This window comes from Eriocheir sinensis, chromosome 6, assembly GCF_024679095.1.
Source record: "Eriocheir sinensis breed Jianghai 21 chromosome 6, ASM2467909v1, whole genome shotgun sequence".
NCBI lineage: Eukaryota > Metazoa > Arthropoda > Malacostraca > Decapoda > Varunidae > Eriocheir > Eriocheir sinensis.
This window is the reverse complement of record NC_066514.1, coordinates 2,916,665-2,933,435: the sequence shown is the minus strand read 5'-3', so window position 1 is coordinate 2,933,435 and position 16,771 is coordinate 2,916,665. Positions and strand designations below refer to the sequence as shown.

General features: G+C 46.5%; 1 protein-coding gene across 45 annotated transcripts in view; it reads right to left on the bottom strand.

The window, feature by feature from the left end:
• Positions 1-6,936, bottom strand: part of LOC126988490 (proline-rich protein 36-like) — a 150,672-nt gene extending 143,736 nt beyond the window's left edge. Inside the window, exons 1-5 of one of the 45 annotated variants that reach the window (XM_050846819.1) lie at positions 6,584-6,936; positions 6,487-6,518; positions 6,390-6,453; positions 6,166-6,293; positions 5,907-6,133 (exon numbers count right to left, since the gene is read on the bottom strand). In XM_050846819.1, the coding sequence (XP_050702776.1) occupies positions 5,907-5,922 (16 nt within the window). In that variant the 5' untranslated portion in view covers positions 5,923-6,133; positions 6,166-6,293; positions 6,390-6,453; positions 6,487-6,518; positions 6,584-6,936. Of the gene's footprint in view, positions 1-5,906 lie in introns of all 45 variants that reach the window. The other 44 variants (XM_050846929.1, XM_050846904.1, XM_050846964.1 and 41 more) reach the window with 44 other exon arrangements.
• Between the last annotated feature and the right edge of the window lie 9,835 nt (positions 6,937-16,771).

Sequence of the window (16,771 nt, the reverse complement as noted above, 5' to 3'; positions counted from 1 at the left end):
ACGTGAGGGACTTGGTCTTGTAACGCCGAATGACCTGACGGTATTTTGATAGTAGGGCCTGAGTTTGAGTAGACTGAACGTCATTTGTCCCCGCGTGAATCAAATAAACTGTGTCTTCCTTCGCGAGTTCCGTGACAGCATCGACAGCTGAAGTAATGTCGTCCAGTTTGGCTCCCGGAATACAATAACGCCTCCGCGTCTCTGTATTCCTGCCGCAGAATTCCGTTAATTGACCTCTAACCAGCGAGTCCCCTACAAGTCTAACAGATGTTTTCAGCTTGTCTGTGCCCCGAAACTGTGTCTGATCTACGCAGACCACAGCAGGAAGAATGGTCTTGTGGCGTCTAATGGATGAGTAGTGAGCAGTGGGAGTGTGGTGGCGACTGGACGTGGAGGCGTTAGGAGGGCTGGTAGCGGAGAGGGACAAGGGGAGCCAAGGGAAGATGAGGAAGAGGCGGAAGGGGTTGACTGCAGGGGAGCAGAGGAGGAGGATGTTGAGGATGTGGAGGAGGGGGCAGAGGCGGAGGAGGAGGAAGGGAGGAAGGGGTTGACTGGGGAGGAGTAGAGGAGGAGGATGTTGAGGATGTGGAGGAGGGGACAGAGGCGGAGGAGGAGGAAGGGGCGGTAGGGGTTGACTGGGGAGGAGTAGAGGAGGAGGATGTAGAGGATGTGGAGGAGGGGACAGAGGCGGAGGAGGAGGAAGGGGCGGTAGGGGTTGACTGGGGAGGAGTAGAGGAGGAGGAGATGTGGGGATGTGGAGGAGGGGGAGAAGAAATGTAGGAGGAGGTGGCAGAGGCGGAGGAGGAGGAAGAGGAAGAAGGGGTTGGCTGGGGGGGAGTAGAGGAGGAGGATGTTGATGATGTGGAGGAGGGGGCAGAGTTGGAGGAGGAGGAAGGGGCGGAAGAGAAGAGTGAGGAAGAGGAAGGGGAGGAGGAAGAGTAGGTGGTGGTGATGGTGGGATGGGTGGGGGAGGGGGCGGGGGTGATGGCGGTGCTGGTGGTGGAGGGTGAAGAGGGAGAAGAAGAAGACGAAGAAGACGAAGAAGAAGAAGAAGAAGAAGAAGAAGAAGAAGAAGAAGAAGAAGAAGAAGAAGAAGAAGAAGAAGAAGGGAGTTGAGGGTGTGACGTCACGATGTCCCAGAGTAACGCATTGGAGCGTTGTAGATCCTCGTTGGTTGTTTGTAGTGCCTGAATACGTAAGTCTAAGACACAGTACCTACACATCGCGTCGCTGGTTTGGTAATGAATCGCAGCATATTTCTTTGAACAATTACAGCAATTGAAATAGTTGGACGGCATGATTACTTCTTTTTTTATTTTTTTTATTTACTGTTGCAAGACGATATATCGGTGAACTTTACAGTTAAGATGAATTTTGTATCAACACCTGAAGGGAGGCGGCTTTAAATCGGTCGAGTCACGCGGGAGAGTTTGAGGTGTGGCGTCTATGAGGGCCCACACGTGTTTTCCCTCCGGGATTAAAATTCTCTGGGGGATTAAACTTTTCCTCCTTTTCAAAACAGGTGTGCTGGTATACGGGTCAAGCTTTGTACTTCTACGTTAGTGACAGATTTTCTACGTTAGTTAGACACAAGAAGCTCACTGAGGAGGAGGAGGAGGGAGATGAGGCATACGAGGACAGTGACACGTAGAGAAGTGGAGCAAGGGGAGGTGGAGGAGGGAGGTGGAGGAGAGGACAAGGGATGGAGAGAGGAGAGAAGGAGGAAAAAAAAAATGAAGCAGAATAGATTGACACAATGATGAAAGGGCAGGGGAAAAGGTGGAGGGAGGGAGGGAAGGAGAAAAGGAGGGATGACTATCGGGAGGCACTGAAGGAAAGGAGGAGGAGGAGGAGGAGGAGGAAAGGGAGGAGATGAGAGGGTCGAAAAGGGAGCATAAACGAAAGGAATAGAAGAGGGGAAAAGAAGATAGGGGATACTTAACTATGATATATAAAGAGAATAGGGCAAAGACGAGAAGGAAGAAGAAGGAAGAAGAGGGAGAAGGGAGGAGAAGGGAGAAGAGAAGAGGGGAGGGAATGGAGGGAAGAGAAGGTACTTAAGCTTGTGTAATGGAGATAAAAATGAGGGAGAGAAAAATGGAAGGAAGAAAGGATTGAAAGAGGAGGAATGAAGGTATGGAGATAGGAAGGAAGTACGGAGGAGTGAAGGAAGGAAGGTGAAGGAGGGAGAGATGTAAGGAAGCAGAGTGGGATGAAGGAAGGAAGGAAGGAGGAATGAACGGAGAGAAGGATTGAAGGAAAAGAGTAACGAAGGGAAGGAAGGAATGAAGGAAGATGACAGCAAGGTGGGACTGAGGTGAAGGAAGGGAGAGAAGGAACAATCAAGGAAGCAAGGATGAAGGAAGAGTGACGGGAGGGAAGGTAGGAGGGAGTAAGGTGAGGGAAAGGCAGGGAAAGTTTGGAAAGTTTCGTTTAGTCGGCGCAACATCTGTGGTCATATGCCGGAGAGAGACAGAAGGGGAAGGAATTATAGGAGAAGGGAACAGACCCCAGGAGACGGGACCCAACCCCCGATTAATACCTGGTACCCATTCACTGCTGGGTGGAGAGGGGCTTAGGGTGCAACATCTGTGGTCATATGCCGGAGAGAGACAGAAGGGGAAGGAATTATAGGAGAAGGGAACAGACCCCAGGAGACGGGACACAACCCCCGATCAATACCTGGTACCCATTCACTGCTGGGTGGACAGGGGCGTAGAGTACCGGAAAAGCCGCCCAAATTTTTCAACTCCGCCCGGGAATCGAACCCGGGCTCTCTTGGTTGTGAGCCGAGTGTTCTAACCACTGCACCACGAAGCCTCCGGAAAGGCAGAAGGGTTGGAGGAGGAGGAGCCACGGTAGACCAGCATCGAAGGTCTTCCCGTGATCTCAGAGGTAGTGATGAGACGCTGCGGTGAGCTCAGGTTACCCTTCCCCTCCAGACACCGCCGACGCCACCACCACCACCACCAGCGTTGCCAAATCATATATCGTACTCTGAACCAAAGTCTATATACACCAAGTCAAGTCATACGCAAGATTGTGGGAGGAGACACACGGCCGAGGCGTGGCTTATGCGTGACGTTGCTTGGAGCCAAACTAGAGAATGTAGAAACAGGGATTTAGAGAAAACGAGGAAAGGCGGACTAATTTAAATCAATCACTTCAACATGCCCTCCCTCACACCCCACACTGCCGTTTGTAGTCATTGGAATTACAGTCACGCAATAGCACAATAAAAAGACATATTTTTTCGTCAGTGGCTTGCCTGAACGCGCTGTGCAAGAAGGCGAGAATGCACATCCAGAGTGCACACACGGCCCCAACTTTAGTCACCCCTGAACTGGCGGGTATTTTGGGGGGGCTCCAAGTGACGTCATCCCGCTGCTCCGCCCCAAAACCGCCTCCTGCGCGTACCGGTCACAGTTTTGAAGCAGAGTGACTTGACTTGGTATATATAGACTTAGGTTTGAACAATGCATACATCATTTTTTAGACTCCAAGACAATCACAACCACGCAAATAATGATAGGAAATTAGTCATCGTAAAAACTCTTATATATCGATGTTTTTTTTTTGGTTATAGTTATCGGTAAGAACGTACGAGAATGCAATAGGCAGAGTACGGTAATTTGACAGCGCTGACCACCACAACCACAACCACACCTCCACCACAACAACCACTACCACCACCACCACTACCACCTCGTTCTCACCTTCCAAGCATCTTTTTACCTCTTCAATTCTTCCTCCTCCTCCTCCTCCTCCTCCTCCTCGCTACCACCGTTAAAGTATTTCCTCCTCCTCCTCTTCTTCCTCTTCCTCACTACCACCATTACCTAGTTTGTCCTCCTCCTCCTCCTCCTCCTCCTCTTCTTCTTCTTCTTCCTCTTCACTGCCACCATTTAAAGTCTTTCCTCTCCTCCTCCTCCTCCTCCTCCTCTTCCTCTTCTTCTCCAGCACCATTACCTAGTTTGTCTTCCCCTCCTCCTCCTCCTCCTCCCAAGCACTATTACCAAGTCTATCATAATTAAGGCGGCAAATTAGATAATGCCAACTTGTAGTCTCAGTAATTACAATTTTCACAGTTGTTAACCACTTTTTTTCTCTTCCCTCCTCTCACGTGCCCTTCAGGAAAAAAAAAAAAAAAAAAAAAACCTAAACACTCATTTCCCCATTCGTAATACCAACAATGTCCACCCGAAATTGACCTCTCTTGACCTTGTATTTCATTTTGTAAGAGCAGAGTTAGCGGGTCTTTTTGGGGTCCTGCTTCTTTTCCTTGAGCTGTTTCCCTTACCGTAAAAAAATAGTTAAGTCCATCATAAAAACAAAGAACCAGGGTAGCAATTATCGGTATTCAAAACGTGTTCCATTCATGTCTCAACCCTGCTTCGCTCTCCTTCCGCCTATCAATGTACATAATAGCGGTTAAGTGTGAGTCATCTTCTTACGAGTGTATATCTGCACTCTTAATTAACGGACATATCATCGCCCAAGACAAGGCTTTCGTAGGAGTTGTGGGCATTTCCAGGGGTAGTTATATGACCCTGGTGGTAGTGTGACTCTTCATCTGTACCGTGAACCTGATTTCCAGGGGTAGTTTTATGACCCTGGTGGTAGTGTGACTCTTCATCTGTACCGTGAACCTGATTTCCAGGGGTAGTTTTATGACCCTTGTGGTAGTGTGACCCTTCCTCTGTACCATGAACCTGAAGAAACACTCATTAGAACCCGACTGACCCCCTCTTTGACCGTTAGAAATAGGTCATGTGAGAACCCAAAGTGTCTTATAACATGAACCCTTAGTACCAGGTATTAATCGGGGGTTGTGTCCCGTCTCCTGGGGTCTGTTCCCTTCTCCTATAATTCCTTCCCCTTCTGTCTCTCTCCGGCATATGACCACAGATGTTGCGCCGACTAAACGAAACTTTCCAACTTTTCCTTTTCCGATACCCTACGCCCCTGTCCACCCAGCAGTGAATGGGTACCAGGTATTAATCGGGGGTTGTGTCCCGTCTCCTGGGGTCTGTTCCCTTCTCCTATAATTCCTTCCCCTTCTGTCTCTCTCCGGCATATGACCACAGATGTTGCGCCGACTGAACGAAACTTTCCAACTTGCTTTGACGTGAAGTACAACATATCATCTTCCTAGTGCTAGTTTTGACGTACAGTACAACGTAACGACCAGCCAACAGTAGCACTTAGCGGTGACAGGAACTAAACGCTCTCTACCATGACCCAGCAATTATCATTACCTTCATTATCTCCTGTTTAACGGCCGGAGAGCATGATGTTATTGTTGTTCCTGGTACACACACACACACACACACACACACACACACACACACACACACACACACACATCACCTACTCACTCGTTCAGTTACTTATTCACACACACACACACACACACACACACACACACACACACACACACACACAGTCCTACCTTCATCCAACCCACAAGTATAATTCACCTATACGAAGGAGTCTCAAGAGGGCGAGAGGGCAAGGAACACACACACACACACACACACACACACACACACACCGTTGTAAGTAAAACACGCAGAGCTCAAGATAAACACACCCAACAAACATGGTCCATTTTGCTTCCCCACGATAAACAAACACACAAACAAATAAATAAACACCCAATCGCAAATCTCAGCTGTGAACGCCCCCCCCCTGCCCCCCCACCCCCCAACCCCCTTCTCCCCCGTGTGGCTCCGATAGTGGCTCTCTCCCCTGTGGCTCAGGTTCTGAAGTCATCCCCGCGTCGACACAAATCCTTAGGTCTATATGTCCATGTATAACACAAGAACTTAACACACACACACACACACACTAGCCAAGGTTAGGGTGTGCGTGCGTGTGTGTGTGCGTGCGTGGCCCTCACTCACCTGAAGCATCGCCCATCGCTCCGCAGGTGAGGCCGCGGCGGTGTCCAGGCTACTTAACACGCGGACATCTCCTTGGCTGCTTCGGAGGACGCGACGCACAACTGACTTTGCTGTAATCCTGAGCACAAGTGACTATTCCTGTGCACACCTGACCTCCTGTGCACACGTGTCACCGGTGAATTCCTGTGCACACACTTAAAGACGCTGTATTTCCCCTGTGCACACACCTGTCAACGCTGTATTTCTCCTGTGCACACACCTGTAAGCGCTGTATTTCTCCTGTGCACACACCTGTCAACGCTGTATTTCTCCTGTGCACACACCTGTAAGCGCTGTATTTCCCCTGTGCACTCACCTGTAAGCGCTGTATTTCTCCTGTGCACACACCTGTAAGCGCTGTATTACTCTTGTGCACACACCTGTAAGCGCTGTATTTCTCCTGTGCACACACCTGTAAGCGCTGTATTTCTCCTGTGCACACACCTGTAAGCGCTGTATTTCTCCTGTGCACACACCTGTAAGCGCTGTATTTCTCCTGTGCACACACCTGTCAGACGCTGTATTTCCCCTGTGCACACACCTGTAAGCGCTGTATTTCTCCTGTGCACACACCTGTCAGACGCTGTATTTCTCCTGTGCACACACCTGTAAGCGCTGTATTACTCCTGTGCACACACCTGTAAGCGCTGTATTTCTCCTGTGCACACACCTGTAAGCGCTGTATTGCTCCTGTGCACACACCTCGCACACCGACAGGCCTGAACCTATCACCTCAAAATCACTAGGGAGCACTGGAGGCGATGTGCAGGGTCGCGGAGGGCAGTACCATGGCACTCTCCGGCACTCGACACTCCCGGCACTTCAAGGGGCTACGGGGAGGCACTCAGGAGCACATCGATCACAAGCAACATGTCACGTGTGTGGGGGAGCGGGGCGGCACATGTCTCACCTCACCGGCGGTTGCGCAGATACTGAAGTGAAGCTGCTCTCTGGACACTGTTTACATCCATCACACCAGCTGCTAGCCTCTGCGCAGGTCTGAGCGGCGTGGCACCCAATCGTAACCCGGGACTGGCCCTTCCAACCCACCCCATTGGCTAACACCCGCCTCCCTCCCGCCAACCACGTGCCGCCCCGCCCGATGTCCCGCCGCGTTCAAACTCTTCCCGCGAAAATCAGGCTTGCAAGGGACACAATGGGATGTGCTGTTATACGAACCTTATCATTAGCGGGCCATGATCCTAACACCGCCTTTGTCTGCCCGCTGTCTGCATTATAACGGGAGTATTAAGCGCGCTGAGAGCCTTTTACAGCGTGGTCATTACCGTGAGTTAGAGGGACGCTTGCATGTGTGTGTCTGGTGGATGGGAAGCGTACAGCCACCCCCCTTGTGCCTGCCTTACGCGGTGTGTGTGTGTGAGAGAGAGAGAGAGAGAGAGAGAGAGAGAGAGAGAGAGAGAGAGAGAGATAGATAAAAACAATCATCGAATGAAAGAGAGAGAGAGAGAGAGAGAGAGAGAGAGAGAGAGAGAGAGAGAGAGAGATATAATAATATATATATATAAAAAAAAAAAAAGCCGGAAAGAGAGAGAGAGAGAGAGAGAGAGAGAGAGAGAGAGAGAGAGAGAGAGAGAGAGAGATTATTGAAGAGAAATAGGTAAAAACAAGAAGCGGAGGAAAGAGAGAGAGAGAGAGAGAGAGAGAGAGAGAGAGAGAGAGAGAGAGAGAGAGAGAGAGACTGAATGACCGACAGACTGACTGATGAAAGTTGACGCCTAACTAGACTTTTTTTCTCCGCTCTCTGCTTATCGGGCGCCCAACACTTGGTGGGCGGCTGATCAACTTCGCCAGCGGCTTGTGGTTCGTCGACGCACTCTTCGGGTGACCACCAAGTGACTGAGAAGATAAATGGCCGCCCTAACCAGGGAAATAAGGTCACAGAAGTAAGGGTATCAGGACACCTCTTCTCCCGAAATTGACCTCTCTTTCGGCCACCTCTTTCGATTCTTTTTTAGGAGCAGCGAGTAGCGGGCTTTTCTGTATTATAGTTTCGTTTTTTGTGCCCTTGAGCTGTCTCCTTTGTTGTAAAAAAAAAGCGGGGGGGGGGCGGGGGCCTTAAGTGAAGACCTCCACACCCCAACGCTATGGTGTATCGACGTACTGCCGTTCATACATGAAGTGTCACGATACACGGACCAGTATATCAAATAGACGAAGCCGCAAATGAAGATACATCTACATCAGAGCCGTTGATTCCTGGCTCTGACTGGGCTCGACACGGCCGTCTGAACGAGAATACAAGTGTGCCTGCGGACCGAGCCAGGTGACGGGTATACATATAGGCCGCCGGGCAGTGCCTATGGGCGGGATAACAACACATTTTCGCTTCTCACATTATCTATTTCTAAAGGTCAAAGAGGGGGTCAATCGGGTTCTAATGAGTGTTTCTTCAGGTTCATGGTACAGAGGAAGGGTCACACTACCACCAGGGTCATAGAACTACTCCTGGAAATGCCCACAATTCCTACGAAAGCCTTGTCAAATTAGTGTAGGGTCAAAGAGGGGGTCAATCAGGTTCTAATAAGTTTTTTTTTAGGCTCATGGTACAGAGGAAAGGTCACACTACCACCAGGGCCATAAAACTACCCCTGGAAATGTCCACAACTCCTACGAAAGTCCTGTCAAATTAGTGTAGTGTCAAAGAGGGGGTCAATCAGGTTCTAATAAGGGTTTTTTAGGCTCATGGTACAGAGGAGGGGTCACACTACCACCAGGGTTATAAAACTACCCCTGGAAATGCCCACAACCCCTACGAAAGCCTCTTCAATTATGTGTTCTTAGGGCCGATATGTCTATTAATACGACCCAATATATGTCGCCCAGAAATCGGATTGTTTTTGGCTTGTTTATTTACAGGCAGCTGCGGCGATGAGGCTCGATGTTCGCCAAAGCGTCGGGTTAGTGAGTGTGCCGAGACTGACCACTGCTCACCCGCACATTCTCGGCGCTCCCCTTGCAACGCGGGGCAACATGTGTGCCGCCAGCCTGACACACGCCGCGGCCACCTGCCATGCTCCCCTGGCCTAAGTCTATATACAGCAAGTCAAGTCATACGCAGGTTTGTGGGAGGAGACACACGGCCGAGGCGTGGTTTATGCGTGACACTGCTTGGAGCCAAACTAGAGAATGTAGAAACAGGGATTTGGAGAAAACGAAGAAAGGCGGACTAATTTAAATCAATCACTTCAACATGCCCTCCCTCACACCCCACACCGCCGTTTGTAGGCATTGAAATTACAGTCACGCAATAGCACAATAAAAAGACATATTTTTTCGCCAGTGGCTTGCCTGAACGCGCTGTGAAAGAAGGCGAGAATGCACATCCAGAGTGCACACACGGCCCCAACTTTAGTCACCCCTGAACTGGCGGGTATTTTTTTCTGGCTCCAAGTGACGTCATCCCGCTGCTCCGCCCCAAAACCGCCTCCTACGCGTACCGGTCACAGTTTTGAAGCAGAGTGACTTGACTTGGTATATATAGACTTTGCCACTGTTTTCACGCCGGGAGAGGGATGCAGCGGTGAGGGTCCCATCTTCCCTTCCTTCCTCCTCCTCATCGTCCCAATCATCATCACTGTCCTCATTCGCATAAACATTTTCTCCATCCTCTTTTTCCTTCTACTCATTATCATTATCACCATGTTTATCATCATTATCAGAGTTATCGTGTCCCTCCTCCTCCTCCTCGTCCTCCTCCTCCTCCTTATCAAACAGTGTTATCAATCTTCCGCAATCCCTTTTTCAACGTCTCATCCTCCTGAACCTCCTTGCTGTTTCTCCTCCTCCTCCTCCTCCTCCTCCTCCTCCTCGTCCTCCTCCTCCTCCTCTATCCACCCACCACCCCTCCTCGTCATCCTCTCATCCCTCTGTCATCCATGTTTGTCTATGATCAATAATGCCTGCACTTCACATCTCTCTCTCTCTCTTCGTTTCTCTTTCTGTTATGGGGAAGAACAAGAGAAATGCGCGGAAAATTAAGCGACTTGAATATCGAAATGACCGACTCTCTCTCTCTCTCTCTCTCTCTCTCTCTCTCTCTCTCTCTCTCTCTCTCTCTCTCTCTCTCTCTTTCCGTTATGGGGAAGAACAAGAGAAAGGCGCGGAAAAGGAAGCGACTTGAATATCGAAATGACCGACTCTCTCTCTCTCTCTCTCTCTCTCTCTCTCACCCACAAAACCAGCCGATAGTGAAAGAGAACGAGAATGCGATGATGATGATGATGATGATGATGATGATGATGATGATGATGATTATGATATTCCTCCATTGTGCGTGTGTCTTCATTCATCACCACCACCACCATCACCACCATCACCACCATCACCACCACCACCTCCACTATCATCACCACCACCACCACCACCACCACCATTCCCTCCACCACCACCTCCACTATCACCACCACCATTTCCTCCACCATCACCACCTATCTCTACCACTATCTCCACTACCTCTGCCACCATCACCACCACCGCCATCATCACCACCATTCCCTCCACCACCATCACCACCTATCTCTACCACCATCACCACTACCACCATCAACACCACCAGAGCCGCCTTGACCACCACTACCATGACCACCACTTCCCGGCGGCCTCCCCTCACCCCCCCGGTCCCCCCCCACCCCCCCCCCGGCAGCAGGACACGGAAGCTCCACGGTGCGGTGTGGCGGCGGGCTATGGGTGACTCCCTCCGCCGCCACTCCTGCGGGAGGGGCGGCGGGAGGGGCAGCACGTGTTGGGTGTCGCTGAGATGACGTCACGTTGTCATGGTAACCAGCAGCATCCACCCCCTCCACCCAGACATTTTTTTTGCCGCGGCGCCCCCAGCCTCGCCCCCGCCGCGGCCTTCAGACAGGGCAAGCATCCCGCCCCACTTCACCCCCCCACGCCGCTGGCTGGACGAGTACAGCATCAGCAGGGGGCGGCGCCTCACCCTAGAGCGGGGCTGGCAGGGAGACTCGGCAGGGCTCCTCAGGTGTCCCGCAGTGTTGCCCGGCCAGGGGTGGAACAGGTGGCTGGCGGCACCCCTCACACCCACACCATGACTCACGCAGGCCGCCGGCTACACTCGGGGACGGGTCGGCGCGGGGCGGAGAGAGAAACAGTTTCCTTGCCGGGGATGCAGGCAGTAGGGCGGCATAAGGAGGCGGGGCGCGTGACACCAACACGGTGGGTGAGTGGTAGCGTGCTGGGCCCACATTCACCGCCTGATGGACAACGCGGGTTCGAATCCCCACGCTACCACCTGGGATTTTTCAGTCACCGCCGAGTGGCTTAAAACTACCCACATGCTGTCCTGAAGACCACCCATCAACCCGGACTCTAGAGGAAACCGTCCAAGTGAATCAAGAAGGAGTTCCGGGGGGCAGCATGAGCCAAGAGAAGATGGCGCCGCTATAAACACTTGCCTGCGCCATGACGGGCTGGGGGCCGACTACCATCCAGGCCCTATAGGCATAGACGTAAAAAAAATAAAAAATAGAAGTGTGGTTTACATCAGCTGTTATTCCTGCACACACTCACACACACACACTCTAGTGGTTCACCTCACCCCTCGGCCGCTGCGCCAGGAGGACCAGCTGCAGTCGACGGAAAGTTCCATCTGATGCAGGATAAACCAAGGAAGGAAGGAGAGAGGGAGGGGGGGGTCGAGAGGGATGTGGAGACTCGTAAACAGGGGGGGGGGGGAGCTACGGGGGCGGCAGGGCGGAAGAGGGAGTGTGCACTGAGGTGACAGGAAACATGCCCTTAATTAACATGATGAACACAGCCAGAAAATACCCTTACACTTATTTCCCTCCTCTGCCTTCACCTTGGACGCCGCGCGCAGACACTGAAAACTCTGCGGAAAACGCGCATAACATCTCAAAACAACCACCACTTGGAAAACACATAACGAAGAGGAGATGAGCATTAGACAGACGCCTGGGAGCTTCGTGGTGCAGTGGTTAGCACACTCGGCTCACAACCAAGAGAGTTGCCAAGCCACACTCCTTACCCTGTTCCTCTTGTATCCACCCCTGCTGCACCCAACTCTGCCTTCCCTGCCAGACTTGCTGAACTAATCTATCCACCCCTGCCATGGTTCCCTTCTTCCCCTGCCAGTTTCCCGCATATGATCCCCTTTCCAGTTACTTAGAGCGTCATTAGCACGAGTCTCCTGGAAGCACGAATGTGAGAAAAGATTGCACGTGAGCCTCCTATAAGCACCAATGTGAGAGGTTGTACAAGGGGCGTGTCTAGCAGGGTATACCATAGACATTTCCGTTTTCTTTGATTCCTTCCCGACACTGAGAACGAGTAAACAATGAGTCCTTTGAGGGTAACTAATCCACCCCTGTCAGACCCTCCCTCCTACCCCGCTAGATCTCCCCCCTGCCATGCCTGACTCCCCTTGCTACTCCTCCCCACCTTGCCAATATCCTCCCTCCTTTCCACCCTGCCAGAATTCGTCTACTCGTTTTCACCCCTGCAATCTCGGCCCTTCACCCAACCGGCCTCTTGCAGACTCCCGTTCTTATGTACTTATGTTCCCTCCCTCCCTGCCCTGCTAATCTGCCCCACTCTGATCCGAGGCCGCGTATAGTGACCAGACTCCATCTCTACCTGCTTCGTGTCTTTAATAAGCATCAACTAGCGAGCGACCTGTTAACACTCGCAGGGGAAGGTTGAGGTCGATAAGCCACCCAGGAAATGGCATCAGACACGGACCAAATGAAAGTCGCGGGTCCCAAGACGAAGAAGAAGACGGAGAAGAAAGAGCAGAAGACGCAAAGGTCACTCAGTACTTACCCTTGACTTCTGCGTCTGTTTCAATCCGATGGCCGGTTGACTCCTGTTGCTCTGAGGGAAGAAAGAAAATCGATGTTACTTTTTGAGGGAAGACTGTGAGGGAGCAAAATATGGCAGAGAAATAAAGTTCAATAAAAGATTCATATACTCGAGGGAAATGCAAGATACAGACTGACTCTCAAATAAAATCGAGTACTTTTTGTGGCAAGACTGAGGGAACAAAATATGGCAGAGAAATAAAGTTCAATAAAAGATTCATATACTCGAGGGAAATGCAAAGATACAGACTGACTCTCAAATAAAATCGAGTACTTTTTGTGGCAAGACTGAGGGAACAAAATATGGCAGAGAAATAAAGTTTAATAAAAGATTCATATACTCGAGGGAAATGCAAAGATACAGACTGACTCTCAAATAAAATGGGTTACTTTTTGAGACAAGACAGAGAAATAAAGTTTAATAAAAGATTCATATACTCGAGGGAAATGCAAAGATACAAAATGACTCTCAAATAAAATCGAGTACTTTTTGTGGCAAGACTCTGAGAGAACAAAATATGGCAGAGAAATAAAGTTCAATAAAAGATTCATATACTCGAGGGAAATGCAAGATACAGAGTGACCTTGAAATAAAATCGCTGGTTACTATTTGAGGCAAGACTGTGAGGAAACAAAATATGGCAGAGCAAAAAAAAAAATACGTAAATAAATAAATAAAAAAAACTGCATATGACTGAAGGAAAAGATCGATGCACAATCAAGGAAAATTACTGATATTTTTTGTGGTAAAACTGTGATAAGGGAACAAGGTATGACAGCAAGGAAATAAAAGTAAAAATAAAAAGCCTTAAGGAAACACTAAATACAGACTTAATTATCTCTATTAAGTTCTGTAGCAACACAAAGAAAAACAAAATGATTCAGAAAAACAACATTAACGAAAAACAACACAAGATATGACAGCAAAACAATAAAAAAAGATGTACAAGCCTTAAGGAAACACTAAACACAGACTAACTATCTCTATTAGGTTCTGTAGCAACACCCAGAAAAACAAAATGATTCAGAAAAACAACATTAACGAAAAACAACACAAGATATGACAGCAAAACAATAAAAAAAAGATGTACAAGCCTTAAGGAAACACAAGATACACACTTAACTATCTCTATTAAGTTCTGTAGCAACACCCAGAAAAACAAAATGATTCAGAAAAACAACATTAACGAAAAACAACACAAGATATGACAGCAAAAAAAAGAGAAAAAGATGTACAAGCCTTAAGGAAACACAAGATACAGACTTAACTATCTCTATTAAGTTCTGTAGCAACACCCAGAAAAACAAAATGATTAAGAAAAACAACATTAACGAAAAAAAACACAAGATATGACAGCAAAAAAACAAAAAAAAGATATACAAGCCTTAAGGAAACACAAGATACAGACTTAACTATCTCTATTAAGTTCTGTAGCAACACCCAGAAAAACAAAATGATTGAGAAAAACAACATTAACGAAAAACAACACAAGATATGACAGCAAAACAATAAAAAAAGATGCACAAGCCTTAAGGAAACACAAGATACAGACTAACTATCTCTATTAAGTTCTGTAGCAACACCAAGAAAAACAAAATGATTAAGAAAAACAACATTAACGAAAAAATACCCCAAGATATGACAGCAAAAAAACAAAAAAAAGATGTACAAGCCTTAAGGAAACACTAAACACAGACTAACTATCTCTATTAAGTTCTGTAGCAACACCCAGAAAAACAAAATGATTCAGAAAAACAACATTAACGAAAAACAACACAAGATATGACAGCAAAAAAAAAAGAAAAAGATGTACAAGCCTTAAGGAAACACAAGATACAGACTTAACTATCTCTATTAAGTTCTGTAGCAACACCCAGAAAAACAAAATGATTCAGAAAAACAACATTAACGAAAAACAACACAAGATATGACAGCAAAAAAAAGAGAAAAAGATGTACAAGCCTTAAGGAAACACTAAACACAGACTAACTATCTCTATTAAGTTCTGTAGCAACACCCAGAAAAACAAAATGATTAAGAAAAACAACATTAACGAAAAACAACACAAGATATGACAGCAAAAAAAAGAGAAAAAGATGTACAAGCTTTAAGGAAACACAAGATACACACTTAACTATCTCTATTAAGTTATGTAGCAACACCAAGAAAAACAAAATGATTAAGAAAAACAACATTAACGAAAAACAACACAAGATATGACAGCAAAACAATAAAAAAAGATGTACAAGCCTTAAGGAAACACTAAATACAGACTAACTATCTCTATTAAGTTCTGTAGCAACACCCAGAAAAACAAAATGATTAAGAAAACACAACATTAACGAAAAAATACCCCAAGATATGACAGCAAAAAAACAAAAAAAAAAGATATACATGCCTTAAGGAAACACAAGATACACAGACTAACTATCTCTATTAAGTTCTGTAGCAACACCCAGAAAAACAAAATGATTAAGAAAAACAACATTAACGAAAAACAACACAAGATATGACAGCAAAAAAACAAAAAAAAAGATATACAAGCCTTAAGGAAACACAAGATACACACTTAACTATCTCTATTAAGTTCTGTAGCAACACCCAGAAAAACAAAATGATTCAGAAAAACAACATTAACGAAAAACAACACAAGATATGACAGCAAAACAATAATAAAAGATGAACAAGCCTTAAGGAAACACAAGATACAGACTTAACTATCTCTATTAAGTTCTGTAGCAACACAAAGAAAAACAAAATGATTAAGAAAAACAACATTAACGACAAACAACACAAGATATGACAGCAAAAAAAAGAGAAAAAGATGTACAAGCCTTAAGGAAACACAAGATACAGACTTAACTATCTCTATTAAGTTCTGTAGCAACACCAAGAAAAACAAAATGATTAAGAAAACACAACATTAACGAAAAACAACACAAGATATGACAGCAAAACAATAAAAAAAAGATGTACAAGCCTTAAGGAAACACAAGATACACACTTAACTATCTCTATTAAGTTCCGTAGCAACACCCAGAAAAACAAAATGATTAAGAAAAACAACATTAACGAAAAAATACCCCAAGATATGACAGCAAAAAAAAGAGAAAAAGATGTACAAGCCTTAAGGAAACACAAGATACAGACTTAACTATCTCTATTAAGTTCTGTAGCAACACAAAGAAAAACAAAATGATTCAGAAAAACAACATTAACGAAAAAAAACACAAGATATGACAGCAAAAAAAAGAGAAAAAGATGTACAAGCCTTAAGGAAACACAAGATACACACTTAACTATCTCTATTAAGTTCTGTAGCAACACCCAGAAAAACAAAATGATTCAGAAAAACAACATTAACGAAAAACAAAACAAGACGACAGCAAAACAATAAAAAAAAGATGTACAAGCCTTCAGGAAACACTAAACACAGACTAACTATCTCTATTAAGTTCTGTAGCAACACCCAGAAAAACAAAATGATTAAGAAAAACAACATTAACGAAAAACAACACAAGATATGACAGCAAGGAAAGAAAAGAAAAAAAGATGTACAAGCCTTAAGGAAACACAAGATACACACTTAACTATCTCTATTAAGTTCTGTAGCAACACCCAGAAAAACAAAATGATTAAGAAAAACAACATTAACGAAAAAATACCACAAGATATGACAGCAAAAAAACAAAAAAAAGATATACAAGCCTTAAGGAAACACAAGATACACACTTAACTATCTCTATTAGGTTCTGTAGCAACACCCAGAAAAACAAAATGATTAAGAAAAACAACATTAACGAAAAACAACACAAGATATGACAGCAAAAAAAAGAGAAAAAGATGTACAAGCCTTAAGGAAACACAAGATACACACTTAACTATCTCTATTAAGTTCTGTAGCAACACCCAGAAAAACAAAATGATTAAGAAAAACAACATTAACGAAAAAAAACACAAGATATGAC